We start from the raw sequence: 16,020 nt of genomic DNA, 5'->3' as shown, positions 1-16,020 counted from the left end.
GAAAAGAAGATGGAAGAAAGGGAGAGAGTGGCAGCATGCCTTGTCCTTTTGTCAGGTCTGGAAAGGTCACGCCCACCCACTAGTCCCATGCAAGGGAGGATGCTCCAGGCCAGGAGGAAGAGGAAGTTGTGACTGGCTGGACCAAACATTCCCTTCCATGTCCACTCTAGCAAAACAAGGACTGTTGTATTTGACTGCTCCCAGTGGATTACATCCCATAAATAGCTACCCCCCCCACCTCCCAGTTGCTTTTAACCTTCCAGCCTATTTTGGCAGTCTGAGGTAACTAGCAAATACTCTGCAGACTTCTCATGCCCCATATGCTTGTGGTTTCTGTTTAGCTTGGTGGGCAAATGGCTTGCGCAGACTGGCACAGCAAGGCAGGAAGCTGCCTTATACGGAGGCAGACCATTGATCTATCTAGCTCAGTATTGTCTACACCTGGAATGGGGCACCTGTGGTCCTCCAGATGTTGCATCAGAAGAGCCTGCTGGATCCAGTCAATGGCCCATCCAGTCCCCATCCTGTTCTCCAAGTGATCACCCAGATCCCTCCCCTCTGGAGTGATGGTGCCTTTGACAGGCACTGGATTCCAGTCTGGTTTGTGAAGGGAAGAGAAATGGTTGGCTTGGTTGATCAAATACCCTGTAAGATGGCCAGTCTGACTACTAGGCAAAGAGAGACAGCTGATTTTAGTCATGAAAGGGTAGCAAGCATTTATTATCCCCGTGTTGCAAGGCAGGTGCTGAATATAATGGAACAGCTGCTTGTTGCATCATCCAGGTGAGCTCTGATGCGATTTCAGCCTGGGTCATGGCATGCTGATGCAGCCCAATCCGATGCATTTCAACTCACAAACAAGTCCTGCTCAGTTACTCTCAAGTAACTATGCTTAGGATCACAGCCTCCCCTACACTAGACGTGTGCCAAGGACCAAAGCCACTGTCTCCCCTCCCTGCTCCCTGTCGCCCAACTGGGTTTGGCCTTGGATCATGTGCCCAGTGGCCTTTTCACACACAGAGAACAATTTCCTTCCTAGGGAGGAACTGGAATACTCTGCAAGGCATTTTGGGTCTTTCCTGACTGTGGCTTCTGTACACTTCTAAATTTCTACAAAAGAAAAACAAAACAGGCATGCCTTTTAGCATTCCATCCCCTCTACAATCTGAAAGCAGGGGGGCTCTCTGCCCACAGCCTTGCCTGTTGAAAGCAGCAGAACTCTGCACCTGCTCAGGGGCCCTCTGACCCGCAGACCTGCCAGTGGAAGGAAACTTAACTCTGCACCCTCTCTTTTCTTCACGATGTTCCAGAGTTGAGCCCATTCATTGAAAAGAGATGCTTAGGGGGCGGGCAGCCGAGGGGGGCCCTCCTCCTCTTCCTCCTGCGGCGAGCACAGAGAGAGCCCCTGCGAGATGGGCAGGCGGTGGTGGGCAGGAGTCGTCCCCTGCTTAGCCCAGGCAGAACCGCATCTGCATCGATTCAGATCCCATCCCGCCGCCCCCTCCCGCCGCTGCTGAGCGGTTAGTGGCCGCGCGGGGAGCATCTGAGCTGGGCAGACGCGCCACCGCAGCGGCATCGGCAGCAGCAGCGGCATCGGCAGCAACCCCCCCCCCCCACTGCAGCGGCGGAGGCGGAGGCGCCCTACCTGCCCGCAGCCCGCCTCGCTTCGCCTGCGCAGGTGGCCCGTCGGAGCCGCCGCCTCGCCGGAGCCGGCATGCCGGGGGCCAGCTCGCCGGGCGGGCCGCCGGGAAGCGCGCACTGAAGCCCAGCGGCCGGAGCGCGCCCAGCCCTCGCGCCCCGCTGCGCGCCATCCTCCGCGCCCGGCCGCCTTGCCCCTCGCCTCCCGGGCTCCTGGCGCGCCGCGCCCGCCTCCTGCCGCAGCAGCAGCAGCCTCTCCTCCGGCCGCGGCGCCGCCGCTTCCCCTCCCGCGCGGCCGCAGCGCAGCTGCTCGGGCGCGGGGCGGCGGGACTGCAGTGGCCGCCGCGTCGGCGTCGTCTGGGGCCGTCCCGGTCCTGCTCTGGGGCCGCGTGCGGGGCTGGTGCGGCGGCTGCTCGCCATGGCGCAGGCGGCCAAGCAGCTCAAGAAGATCAAAGACATCGAGGCGCAGGCCTTGCAGGAGCAGAAGGAGAAGGAGGAGTCCAACCGCAAGCGCAGGAACCGCTCGCGGGACCGCAAGAAAAAGGTGCGCAGGGCCGGGCGCGCGCGGGGCGGCGGCGGCGGCGAGGGGAGGGCTGGGGCAGGTGGACCCCCCTCCTGCAGATCCCGGGGGCGCGGATGGGTCTGCGCTCTGGGGATGGGCCGGGGCGTCCTCCACTTCCTCCAGCCCGTGGGGAGTAGCTTCTCCCGGGCAAGTTTCTTTGGCGTGGCGCTGTTTTCCGGCTTTGGGATCAGGCGTCGCCGAGCGCGCACTGGCTTTGGATCCGCCGCCTCTCCCTGGCCGCGCTGCTTTCCAGGCGCGCCGGACAGTGGAGCCCCGGGAAGGTCCTGCTAGGGTAGAAGAGGGGCTGCGGTGGTGGGGACCTCTCCGCCCTCCACCCGCCCGTCCGAACATCTAGCCTTCTGTTGCCTCTAGTCTGGCGTCCAGCGGGCGAAGATACCCACAGCTCAGAAGTCCCCATCTCCCGCCAAGCGCGGGGCCTGCGCTGCAGCTCCTGGGGGCTCCTCCTTCCCTTTCCAGGGACCCTGAAGCCCGACTGGGGAGGCTGCAGACGGACTAGTCCAGGCTTCCCCAGCTTCGTGCCCTCCAGCTGGCGGGGGCTGAGGGGAGGAGGCGGGGACCGGGTCCCAGGAGCCATAAAGCAGCTTGGGGACCCTTCCCGGTAGTTCCTTTGGCAGGTTCTGGACTCCTCCTGGCTTTGGTCCATTTTGCCGGTGCTGGATGTTGTGCTTCTCCTCTTCTGCTCCTTCGTATATTTCCAGACGCTGCTGTTTTGAAGGACTCCAGGGGTGGGAACTGGCAAGACTAGTGCCTCTCCAAATGGTGTCGGACTCCACTTCCCATCATGCTGACCATTGGCTGGTCTGACTGGGGCTGATGGGAGCTGGAGTCCCGCAAGGTCTGGAGGTCCACAGGTTTGCCTGGAGTCCTTTGTTCGCCTGGGCACGGGGCGGTGTTCTGCTGGCTGCCTCTTTGCGTGGGGATAAGGATGCAAGGCAAGACCTGCTCGCCTGTTGTTCTTTCAGTGGCCGCCCGAAAGTCGCCTGAGACGGCATCAGACCATTGGTCCATCTAGCTCAGTATTTCCGACACAGACTGGCAGCAGCTCTTCAGGGTTTCCCAGCAATACCTGGAAATGCCCGCTAGGGATTGACCCTGGGACCTTCTGCCTCTGAGCTCCAGCCCTTCTCCTGCAGCAGGAATCAGGCAGCTTAACCCCCCCTTGGCATCTGGTCTTCAATGGTATACTTCCTCTGTGCACTGAAGCTCCATTGAACTATTATTGGCTAAATAGATAGCTTTATGTGTTTCTCATTCACAAACTTACTTACTCCTAATTATATGGCAATAGGGGTGGGGAGGGCTTTTGCTGGCGGCTCCAAATGCCAGGTATCCCATGATTAAACCTGAGACTGCATTTCTTTTCCTTTCCCTTTGGAGGAAGCTGTTCTTCCCGTTTCAGCTTAAGGAGATTGAATTCCCTTCTTTTGGAGGGGAAGTGAAATGATAGTTCCGCCCCCTTTAAAGGGCCAGCTGATGTTCATAATGCAGTATTCAGAGGTGAGATGAGGTGGCCGCCTGGGGCAATGGATTTTAGGTGTTGTTATTAGAATACCCCCCCCCCCCCGTTTCCATGTGCAGGTGTCATTGGGAGGGGCCGTAGCTCAATGGCCGAGCATTTGCTCTACACCCAGAAGGTCCCAGATGCATCCATTCACTGGTGTCTCCAGGTAGGGAGAGGCCTTGAGATTCTGGAAAGCTGATGCCAGCAGCCATTGTAGGGTCTAGACAATCGAAGTTAGATGGACCAAAGGTCCCGCTCTGTGCCACGCAGGTTTATATATAATTGAACAGGAGCTGCTCCTGTTCCTTTTAGTTTCCAGGTGGATTATGATCCATGCTAATTAGTATGTGAGGCTGATGGCATTTGAATTTCCAGCCGATGCCTTAGCCTGGCTCTTGCAGAAATGTCCCTGCTAGGGATGTCCGCTAGCTTTTGAGTTGCACAGAATTGTTCCTCAGCCTGAAGAGAGTGGATGTGGGGAAAAGGAGGATACAATCTTTGCCTGAAGTTTGTTTCAGTCTTAAGATGGTCTTATCCTTGCTGGGAAACATCCATTCCCGCCTCTCTCTCTTTTTGAGATCATCCAGGAAGAGGATGAATTTTTTTGTAATCCGAAGCTTGCATCATACAGTGTGAATACTGGTTGATTCTTATTAAAAGTATTTTAAATCACACTGATTTTGGGCATGGTGGGTCAACACAGCTATCTCATTTTGATCATAGCAGGAATCTATCAAAGTTACTTTAAGAATGAAATACTCTGGATGAAGACAGGGCTTTGAATTCAGTGTTTATATGCATCAGAAGTCTATGAAGATAATTTGTGTGAACAAGCTGTATTATAGCAAGTTTCTATATACACAGTCTCCTGGTCACCTATGGGGAGTCATAATCTTATACAGGCAAACAGACTTTTTTTTTAATGGCAAAGAAATCAGTCTCTTTCTACCTGGTGATACATTGCAAATGGCTAATGGGTGTGTGTGGGCAAACAGGCTAGGAATAAAACAAACCCTATATGCTAGCAGCAGTTTTGTAGTTGTACAGGCAATGACCAATTTATGCATGTCCAACTGAAATGTAAGCCCACATGCAAGCATCACGCTGAACCCAGAAGAGAGATGCCTGGAGGTCTTTGCATGGAGCATACATACAGAAAGGGAGAAAGGTTACAGTTGGTTTTCTTTGTTTCACTAGGTCCCACGTTTTGGAGTCTAGAGGGCCTGGAACCTCATTTCACCCAGTTCTTTCATTCATGCTTAACACCTGAGGCCTGCAGCATCAAGCAGCCTTTTTGCAAAAAGAATGGTTCGTCGCAGTCAAAGACCACCCACAGAACTTTCATTACCATCTCATGTGCGCTTTTAAAGGAGTCTGTTCACACAGTCAGTGGCAAATAGCCAAGTAGTGAGAAATCAGGTGATATGTGTGTTTGCATCCATGTGTCCATGCATGTTTTGAGGATAAAAACCATTTCATCCATCCTCTGCAATATTGCCTTATAGACTTCCTCCAGCAATTAGATGCTGCCTGAGAAAATGTGAAACATCTTGGTTAAATAGTTCATCATGTCAGTAAAGGGTAGGGAGTATATTTTCTCAGTCTGGGCTCCTTTATTCAGCCTGCTCCTCTCTTTATTTTATTTAAAATATTTTAATGTCTCTTTTAGGGGCAAAAAGTCATCCTGAAGCAAGCATATGTGATTAAATCCAATGCAACCTTACATTTTGAAATAAGTAATAAAAGCCAGCACTAAATTAATAAAACCCATCCTGCCTGGAGGTACAAAAATTTGGTCAAGATCAAAAGCAATCCCCTAAAACAGGTTTGCCAAAGGCAGGCACACAGGTGCACACAGAAAGGCCTTTTGGATGCTGCAGATTAGCTTGGTTAGTTTATTCAGAGGGTTAATGTAGCGGAAACAAATGTACTCTTTTCTTCATTTTGCGCCATTTTGGGTTGGAGCACGTTAGTCAGTTTTCAGGTTTAATTTTTTAGGTTATAAATCATACATAATATAGGAACATGAATGTCAATTTATATCCTCTTGCCATATATTCATGTTATGTTATATTCAGTATTAGCAGCCTATGCAACACGCTGGCTTGGCTGGCTTGAGTCTTCAGACTTAAACCAGACACAGAAATTGGTCTTTAATGCAAAATAGAATATGAAAACATGGGAAAGACGATCTACATCCTGATCTCCATTCTTGGGCACCACACATAGGAAAGGCCATAGCTCAGCAAGCGCTGAGCACCTGCGCTGCCTGCAGACGCCCCAGGTGGGGCTCGGAAGGTGCCCTGCCTGAAAACCGGTCAGTGTCGGCAGTCCTAGGCTCAGTGATCAATGCTTTCCCTGAGGATTGAGGTGGCTTCCTAGGCTCCATGTCAGGGTTTGCCCAGGAAATTTGCTGCCTGAGGCAGAACTGCAGCTTGTTTCTCCCCACCAACCAGATCAAGGCGCCTGGGTCTTAAGGCGGGTCAGGCTGCTTTAGCAACTTGAGGCAGAACATCCTACAAGTGCCTCTCAACAGTATCACCAGCACCATATTATTATTTCATATAGCTAATATAAATTTCTAAAATCTTGCTGCCATTTCATGACACCCAACCACTTACCTGAGGCCACCTCATTTTGGGTTGGAGCACGTTCCTTGCTTATATCTATTGACAAACAAGGCCTTGGTACAGAGGCAGGGTTTTGGAGGGCCATAGCAAAGCTTATTTGACTCCTGCCAGCTTCTGGGTTCTTTGAAGTTCTCGTCTTTGCATCTGTTTTGTTGCTACGAGTTCCAGTGACTAATTTCCCAATCACTGTTACACTATTCCTTCTTTTCCATTTCGTTCTATGAGTCTTAAGAGGGAAGGAAGCACAGCATCCTCTTCTCTGCTGGGCAGTTGATGGAGGTGTAGAAAAAGAACAGTTAAGAAAGACCACAATTTTTCATTAACAGATTGGGAATAGTATAGAGAAAGCACAAAGCAGATGTGGTGGGAAAGACTCTTCCATTGTTTTAGAACTCACCGAAGTAAATTGATGAACAGAAGAGAAATTTAAATGACATATAGGAGGGCTGGTCTAGAGTAGCTGATTTTAGCCATGGTATCTAAATAGAGCTTCCATGGTCAGATGCACTCTACCATTTGCTGGGTGAAAGAATTGCCAAGAGGCTACTGCATGTGAGCTTCGCATAAACAGCTGGTCGGTCGCTGGTTGGAGTAGGCAATGGTTATATTTATTTTATTTAATTGCAGATATGTAAACTGTTTCACAACTGAAAGTTACCAAATTGGTGTACAATAAAATGAGATAAAATAAAAAAGATTCAAAACGCAGTGAACTAAAAGCAGTAAACCCATTTCAATAATTATTCCCTAAAATGACTGGTCACACTTCAGGGAAAGCCCTCTTAAATGCAAATGTCTCCAGTAGGCTTCTAGATCACTAGGCACTTGCCTAATTTAGGTTGGTAGCTGATTCCAGAGGGCTGGAGCTGCAACACTAAAAGCCTGATTTCTAGTGCATATCAAGTATAGTTAGACAGACCGTTGGCTCTAACCACCAGGACTACCAGTTGGGTAGTTTCTAAGAGCTGCATTCCTTCTGTTGATTAAAGGCTGATTCACACAACCAGTGTTTCAGTCATTTTGTGTGTGCACGTGTGTGTTTTTGTTCATGTGAATTCGTTGCTACATGCTCAAGTTACAAACTTTATTCTGAGCTCAACTTTTCTGCAGGAGGCTGTGAATCATAATTAAGGACTTTCACTAGATCAGACTTGCTGAAGCCAGTGGCTTGGAATTATTTATTTTTTAAATGTCTAAAGTGTTCTCCAGGGCAGTGTGTACAATAATATCAATAATAAAAGATGGTAAAAGCAAAGTATAAGCCATCATAAGGTGACAGTGAAAAATCAAATACAGCCTCTTTAGGATATCTGGGCAAAGCACAAATTATTTAACCCAGTACTGAGAAGATAATTATGTTGACATGTCAACTGAAAAAAATTAAAAACTGATGTGTGAGCAGCATCACTTTCCAGCATGTATTGGAAGTGAATTTTAAAACAGTTCTGGTCATTGCAATTGCACAGCCTTCATTATTAATTAAATATATTGATTGCTTTTTTTTTTTACCAGGGTAACTCAAAACTACTTTCAGTATATAAACAAATATTTTTTTTAAGGGAGGTTTAAAACATTCCACCTGCTCCATAATTAAGAGACAAAGGCCAGAAGCTGCTGGGAGTAGGATCAATGTGGGTCAAAGTAAGTTGACTGCAATCTGTTTCATGATTCTGGAGTCCAGCAGTGACCAGGGCATCAAATTGGAGGCTGCCTTGTCACTGGCTAAGAAGCTGGGCTGGTGGATAGGCAGCCACTGAACCCGAGGCTGGCAGCCAGGAACACCCTGTGAACCACAGTAGGTGGTTCCTACTGTGTTCCCTGGGAGCACACCAGGCAGGAGGCTACAGAGCACGGGAGAAGTGTCCATCTCCAGGCAGAGGGCTGGCCTTTAAGAGACTTCAGTTTCCCAAACAGGTGTAGCCTCAGAGAGGCAGACTGGAGGCAGAGGCTCCCAAGACTTCAGTTCTCTTCTAATCCTTGTTGGAGCAAGTGGGTGGCTAGGCACTCTCCATGCTTCTGGGCCAGTTGACCTGCGGGCTTCTCTGCAGAATGGGAACAAGTCAGCCTGAAGCTGTGTGAATGTCAGAGAAATCCTGCTTCTCACAGGATTGTTCTGGAAACTGGAGAAAGGGCAATATGTTTCTAATATTGGTTTCTAATAATGGTCCTCCCCATACCCTAAAGCAACCCCAGGAGACCCACGATTGCAAGAGTTCCGATTTCAGGTTCTGTGCTTGTTTGTGGCTAAGCAGGTTCTTACCCCCATCAGAAGACCCAATATCCATTTTCAGTTCAGGGACACTTGATCCAGGGACTGTGTTTGTGTGTATGTTTGTGTGTGTGTTGGCCTATTCCAACCTGTTTTTCTTAATAGTGACACAGACCATTCATAACATAGGGATATTCTTCACAACTGTGAGCAGGGCAGTGGGCTGGGGTAAGTGAAGACAAGCTGAGACAGTTAGCTATAACTTTGTTCACTGCTCCTGCTCAGGCTGCACAGAAAAAGCATTTTGGTTCCAGAAATTCTGATTGTGCAGATAAAATGTAACTGATAGAATTCTACAAGATGTGGCATCAGTGTGTGAAAACAGTTATGACCCAAAGATTCCCAGGTATGGACTTCCAGATGATGGTGATGTCAGGCACCATCTTGGCAGCGCCCAAGCAGCTTCACTTGGTCACAAGTGGCCAATAGGCAGGTGCAAAATATACCTGGTACCTGGCTAATTTTGAACACTGGTTTGGCAAAAAGAAACCTGCAGTTTTGCAACTGTCAAGTATATTCTGTTTGATCTGGGCTGATGCTGTTTTGAAGATGACTGCTGTCACACAGAAATCCCATAAATCTCAAGAGCAGTCTTCTCATTGAGAAAACTGAACCCGTAGTGGTTGTCCTGGAACTTGGTGCTGCCAGGGGACTGTGATACGCAGACATGGAAACTTCTGTAAGTTGGAAGAGGGGTGGTCTGTTTTCCTCCCGTTTAGGCTACCAGTGTGCTGCAAATGGCTAAATGCATCTGTTGGCAGGTGGGCTAGTCCACGATTCCTTTGGAACAAGCTGCTTGGTTGCTTGGTCCTGACATATGACTGGTGACTGACAGGTGGTAGTCCCGTCCATCCCCCAGCAGATAAAGATCAGGCCAAGAAAGTTCTCCACTCATTCAGCAACAGATCTGAAGGGAAAGGCCTGTTTTCCTTCTGCATGTTAAGCACTAATAAGTGGCTGTGAGAGTTGAAGAAGAAGAAGAAGAAGAGTTTGGATTTGATATCCTGCCTTTCACTCCCTTTAAGGAGTCTCAAAGCGGCTAACATTCTCCTTTCCCTTCCTCCCCCACAACAAACACTCTGTGAGGTGAGTGGGGCTGAGAGGCCTCAGAGAAGTGTGACTGGCCCAAGGTCACCCCGCAGCTGCATGTGGAGGAGTGGAGACGCGAACCCGGTTCCCCAGATTACGATACTACTGCTCTTAACCACTACACCACATTGGCGTGGCCTTTGGTGTTTGAGATGTGCTGCAAATCCTGGGCACTCAGGTGACTCCTAACTAGGCCAGCAACTCTCTGGAGCTGGGCTGCAATGCAGCCAGAGGCAACATGTTGAATCCACACCCCTCCCCGCCCATTTGTAGGAATTAAATCCACGTCATGGGTTCCAGAGAGCTTTGTGAGAGAGAGCAGATCTTATAGCTACTGGCATTGGCGATAAAACATTGTTATCAAGAAGCCCTATTAAAATCATGAGCAGCTGGAAGGGGTGATGCTGATAAAAAAATGGGATGACAAGGTTGCCTTGTCAGAGGGCATTCTGAAGGTGAAGTAGAGCACAGGGAACTACCGGTTCCCCTGGCACAGAATAAATGATTCCCAGCAGATTAGAACCCAGAAGAGTTTCTGAGACAGTTATTTTAGTCTGGCTTCCAGGGGGTTGGGCAGAAGGAGGCAAGCGCTGTCTTTTGGTGATGTGTGCAGTGAGATATGCCGAATCAGGCTTCTCACACCCTCCTGGCTTTGGCCATAGGCAGCAGAGCCAAACTACACTACAACTCCCACCATCCCTGATAATTGGCCATGCTGGCTGGTGCTGAGGGAAGTTGCAGTCCAAGAATATTCGGAGGCCCCTAGGGCTGGCACAGGCCATTCCTATGGAGAGCTGCAATCTGCTTCCTGATCTCTCTCCACCTTAATTTTCATGTTGCTTTGGTCCCCTTAGTTGAGGCTAAAACTTGCTAGTTGCCCAGGCCTGAGTCATGCCCAGGCTCAGCCAATGAAGAGGTGCCAAGTACCTGGCACAGAGGAGGTGTCATAGAGGCAGATGGCAAGGGGACGGGCAGAGAGAGAACAAGTATTCCCTTAGTGCAAGGGTGGGGGACTCCAGCTCCCATCAGCCCCAGCTAGACAGGCCAATGGTCAGGAATTCTGGGAGCTGGAGCCCCGCAATGTCTGAAGCAACAGCAGGTCGCCCCCCCTCGCCTTCCCCAGGCTGAGGAAATGTTAGAGACTTTATAGGCACGCAGTAGGTAATGATATGGGCTTGGCTCTTGGGAACCACCTGACTCCCATGATCAGGAGGGTTCTGACTTGTAAGTGTACCTATAAGAACATAGGTCCATAGAAGAGAGGAAGCAGCCTCCTGCTGAGTTACTCCGTTGGTCCATCTCCTTCCGTATTGTCCTCACGGACTGGCCGCCTCCCTCCAGGGCTTCAGGCAGGGGTCCCTCCCAGCCAGCTCCACCCGGAGATGCCATTGCAGATTGAGCCTGGGACCTTCTGTCTGCAGAGCACGGGCTCCTCCTCTGAGCTGAGGCTCTTCCTTCTCATCCAGCTTTCTGTTTAGCCAGCAAGGTGCGTCTCGGAATTCCTGAAGCAGAGCATAAAGAAACCGCTCTCGCCTGTTGCTTCCTTCCAAACAGCTGGTATTCAAAGGTAGACTGCTTCTGAAACAGGAGCTTCTGTAGAGCTATCATGGTTATTTATAACTGATAGATAGTCATAGAGACTGTGCTTTGCATGCAGAAGGTCCCAGGTTCCGTGTTTGGCCTCTGTGGTACAGGAAGCCTGGCTGGGCATGATCTGCTCCCTGAGTCCTTAGAGAGCCCTTCCCACCCAGCTAGAATAAACCAGACGTCTCCAACCTGGCACTCACCTGATTGGGGTTGTAGTGCAACACATCTGGAGATGGCTAGGGCACCACGCAGTTGCTGCATTGCTTGCTTGTGCCATTCCTGGAACTGGGACGAGTGCTTTGCAAATTTATCCGTATTTCTTGACCCACCTTCTCTCCTGCATGTCCAGAGTCTTGAGTCCGTGGCACAAGTCCCCTTGCCCTGTGCGCTTCTTATTTACATGAGGTGCCATGGCGCTTTCCCCCCTCCCCAGCTTGACAAGAGCTGGGTCACGCACCTGGCTGGAAGCCCATCTTTTGTGTGTTAAAGTGAGGCATCTGGTGGGCAGAGCCACCCGAGGGCTTTGAAAGAATGGCAGTGAAGCTATTAAGGCACCAGACAAGTCCCAAGAGTCGTGGAAAATGCAGGAGGAACAGAATTTCCTTGTGAATCAGCAACATTTTTATGAACCCTGGCCAACTCCTCCATTTATTTTTTGCAACGGAGTAATTTGCATGACCAGCTCCGGCTGCCCAAGCCGCACAACGGGAGCATTTTCTTCTTCTTTTAAGCTTTGAAGTTAAGTTGGTATGATAGTTACACGCCTCGTTTAATAGAAGAGCATAGCAAAAGTTGTTTCTGTGTCCCCAAACCCTCCTTGTGCGTGACTTCATGCACATGCTAAATGCACGGGGTGCAGCAGGGGTGCGGCTGTGTTTCCCCCTGACATTGCTGCATTGGCCTTCTCCCCCCTCCCCCCAGCACATGTGCATTCAAGGGGAATGTGTGAAAAATATTGCCCATGCGCATTTGGTGGTGTGCATGGAGATGCTTCACTTTGTGGGCACTGCAGGGGGATCAGGACCCCCCCCCCTGTATTGCCTCTTGGCAATGTGAGTGTGTTGTGGGTGCAGCATTGGTGTGGGGGCAGGTGGGTGGGGCCGGGGGCACTCAGTGGGGTTCTTTCTGCATTTAGTGCAGGTGTGGGCAGAAGTTAAATCTGGACCTACCCGGAGATTCACAGCAGATCAATAAGGGTTTCTGGCTCCTGGTTTGCTTAACAATGGCAGCAACAAAATGACCCCCTGCTCTCTTATGCAGTGCAGATTATACTGTGGAAAGGAGGACAGCTTGGAGTTACTGGCAGATGCGTTTTTGGATGGAAAGACCTCAAAGTCCTGGGCTCAGAATTCCCCCGATTCTTCATGTGTGGCTCACACCTGGCTCTGCTTGGTGGATCTTGCAATTCTGAGGGGGAAACCTAGTAGATTCCACAGGCACCATGGTTTAGTGTATGTGTAGAGGCACATGAGATGAATTCTGCTCCCCACTTTCCCCTCTTTCGCCCTGAAACTCCGCACCCCAGACTCCATCATTGCAGAACATGGATCCAGTAGCAGACAGTACAAACTGCTCTCTTCAAAGAGAATAGCAGAAGAATAGGGAAGGATAGGGGAAATGTATTGTTATTATTACTATTACTATTTTAATTTAAATTTATGACATGCCCTTCACCAATAAGGTCCCAGGGTGGGTTGCAGCAATTTGAGAATTAAAAATAGTTACAATATTTATCACATTCACAAAAAAGGATGGGTCCCAAAAACACACATCTTGGGTGGCAAAGGTGGCAAAGAGATGAGTCCGGAAGCTGTGGAGAATCCAGATGCGCCTCTGTGGGGAAGGCATTCCACAACTTAGGGGCTCCACAGAGAATGACCTCTCCTGGGCCACCCCTCCCCCCCAAAAAAGCTTCTGAGGGGGCTGAAACTGCCAAGAGCTCTCCCTCCGTTGATCCTAATACTCGGGGTGGGGGGTCTGTAGGGAAGGAGACTGTCAAGTACTGGGGGCCTAAGTCATCGAGGGCTTGGGATGCTAATGTGAACACTTAAAATTGGGTTTGGAAATGTGCTGGCATCTGATGAAGCTGCTTGAGAAGTGGGGTTACATGAGTTCTAAAAGCAACCCTGGCCAATAATCTGGCCACTGCATTTGGACCCGATGAGGTTTCTGAGCTGTCTGTAAGGGCAGCCGCACCCTTAACATTTCTGTGAGCCAGGCTGGGGAAGGAGGAGGGGGAGTCTGGTCTGTGCCCCTTGACGAGATGTGACGGCTCAAGCAGGAGGGCAAGCGCTGCGCCTGGTGGCTGCATGGCTGCCTTGGCTGCTGTGCTGCTCTGGGCTAAGCAAGTTCAATGCCCACCTGATGCTCCTCCAGGTTCAGGACCAGTGTGATTAGCAGTGAGTTGGAGAGTCGGGGGCAGAAGATAAAGGGGAGGGGGTCTCCAGGGATAGACTCTCTCCCCTCTGACACAAATGTCATTTAGAAACAAGTTTTTGTGTATCTATTTTTATTGCCTGGAAGTGAGTTTGCAAAAAGAAAGGGAGAGAAACTCGTGCTGGAAACTCGTCGGCCAAATGCTTAATTTGGCAGTCAAACAGATGCAGGAAAACCCATTCTTAAACAGTGCTGCTATTTATATATGGCACTCTTAATCGGCTGCATGTTAAACTGTCCCAGGGTTCTCCTTCTTGCTTTCCAGATTCACTCTGACAAGTAAACACATGAAACTACACCTCCCAGGGTTCCATCCTTCCAAAAAGCTGTGGCAGATGAATGAGAGTAGACTGGGTAGAGAATGGCACTGTAGATATAGCCTTCAATGAGGCCTCTGCATAGGGGACAGTTGCAAGGCTGCCTCTGCTAGAGTGTCTGCTTTGATTCCTAATGCAGAATGCTTCTGAGCAAGGCAAAGTGACTTTCCTTTGAATAGGAAATGCTTCCTTGCCTTTCAGGAGACTCAGTGTGCTGCGGAAGATGTAACCTGCACACACGCCCTCAGCTTGGCTGCTTGAGAGGCAGCCTAGGGGGAAGAATTAGGGGAAGGGCGGTGGAACATCTGCCATGCAAGCTGTAGGCACCAGGATCAGTCTCCGGCATTGCCAGGTAGGCCTGGGAGAGATCTCTGCCAAAAACTATGGAGAGAGTTGCTGCCAGTCAATGCAGACAACACTGAAGTAGATTGGCCACTGAGTCTTTCTAAAGTATCAAGAGAGGCTTGACTTCCACTTTGAGTTGGCTTGGTTGCCTGTGCTATGAATGGGACCCCTCACCCCAGACACATCCATGCTGCTTAAGGAGCAGAGGCTCAGGAAGAAGTTTTTTGTGTAGTTTACAGTGTGCACACATATTCTGCACCACAGATACATCCAGGGATTGTGTGCTGCCTTAGTGCATATGTGTACACTGTGGTAAAATGCATATGCACACAAATGGCAATAACTGATTAGTTAGAATTCACCCCCCACCCACCTACCCAGATGTTGGTTTTGAATCTCTCTGGTCTGCCAACAGCCCCCAAAGCAAAACTTGGCAGGTATTAAAGTTCTGTCTGGGTGGCATCTGTGTGCAAGCAGCAAAGTTGTGATTGCACCATAGATCACCCCTGTGTCGTGCATAGGTCACATGACTTGGTTGCACACTGAGCCAAAGGTGGTGTTTAGCTGAGGTGCTGTATGTTTGAGATGAGGCCCATTGAAGATGGTATGAGAAAGATGGATTCTGGTCTGCATCCAGCATCCAGTTCAGCTGTGTCTGTGCCTCTGTGGACACAGAGGTGGCCCAAAACGAGCTTCTGCCAACAGTCGGTCATAGGTTAGTTTCAGACTAGAATTCATGAAGAGATAAGAAGCTTATCTATAGCCCAGCATTAAAATATGATACTGTCTTGTGACTTTTCCAGACACACTGAATGTCCTCTGAATGGAGATGTTAAAATACTCGAAGAATAAGCAAGTGGTAGGTCCTCTGCATGGAGAAGATGAAGAGATGCTATTGGGTGACAGAGAAAAGGCAGAATTACTCAACACTTCCTTTGCCTCTGCCTTCACCCATAAGGAAAGCAGTGCTCAACCTGGTGATATAAGGAGGGAGCTGCAGCCCAAGATAGGAAAAGGGAACATCTACTTACTTAAAATGAATTCAGATATCCAGGGCGTGTTTGCAGGGCAGCGGCTGAAGAAGGAGCCAAAAGGGGTTTCTTGTGTGTGTGATTCTTGTGGCTGATTAGCTGCTTTCCCTGGTCAAAGGTCAGAGGGGGCAGGGTTTCTGTTGAGGCAGGTGATTAGCTGTGGGAGGAGCTTATCAGTGTTTGCAGGGCAGCGGCGCGCGCCTATTGGCGCGCGCAGTTTGAACCATCTTTTAGATTCAGGGGAGCTAGTCTCAAGCCCAACAACACATTCTCAAGATGGAGGGGGAGGGAACAGCTGCAGTCGCCTGCGGTTCCTGCGCAATGTTTGCCATCTTGCCAAAGGTTGCAGGCAGCTTTACGTGCAGCAATTGCATGTTGATTGCCCTCCTAAAAGACAAAGTCCAGCAACTGGAGGAACGTGTAGCTACGCTCCAAAGAATTAGAGAGCTGGAGCTCTTCTTGGAAGCAACAGAGCACACCGTCTCCACCAAGGAGGAGACAGGGGACTCCCCTGAGAAGGAGGCTAGTTCACCAACACAGGAGCCCGATATGTGGAGAAACGTGACTCAAAGAAGTAGGAGGCCCAGGGTTCGC

General features: G+C 50.0%; 1 protein-coding gene across 14 annotated transcripts in view; it reads left to right on the top strand.

Annotated features, from left to right (window-relative positions):
- The first annotated feature begins 2,023 nt into the window (after nt 1–2,023).
- The window catches only part of ANK1 (ankyrin 1), a 174,027-nt gene continuing 160,030 nt past the window's right edge, over nt 2,024–16,020 (top strand). For all 14 annotated transcript variants that reach the window (XM_083456591.1, XM_083456574.1, XM_083456593.1 and 11 more), the window contains exon 1: nt 2,024–2,182. In XM_083456591.1, the coding sequence (XP_083312717.1) occupies nt 2,057–2,182 (126 nt within the window). In that variant the 5' untranslated portion in view covers nt 2,024–2,056. The remainder of the gene's footprint in view (nt 2,183–16,020) is intronic.

Source organism: Podarcis tiliguerta (genome assembly GCF_965153285.1).
Source record: "Podarcis tiliguerta genome assembly, chromosome: 8".
Lineage (NCBI taxonomy): Eukaryota > Metazoa > Chordata > Lepidosauria > Squamata > Lacertidae > Podarcis > Podarcis tiliguerta.
The sequence above is the reverse complement of the archived record's forward strand: the minus strand, read 5'-3'. Positions and strand labels throughout refer to the sequence as shown.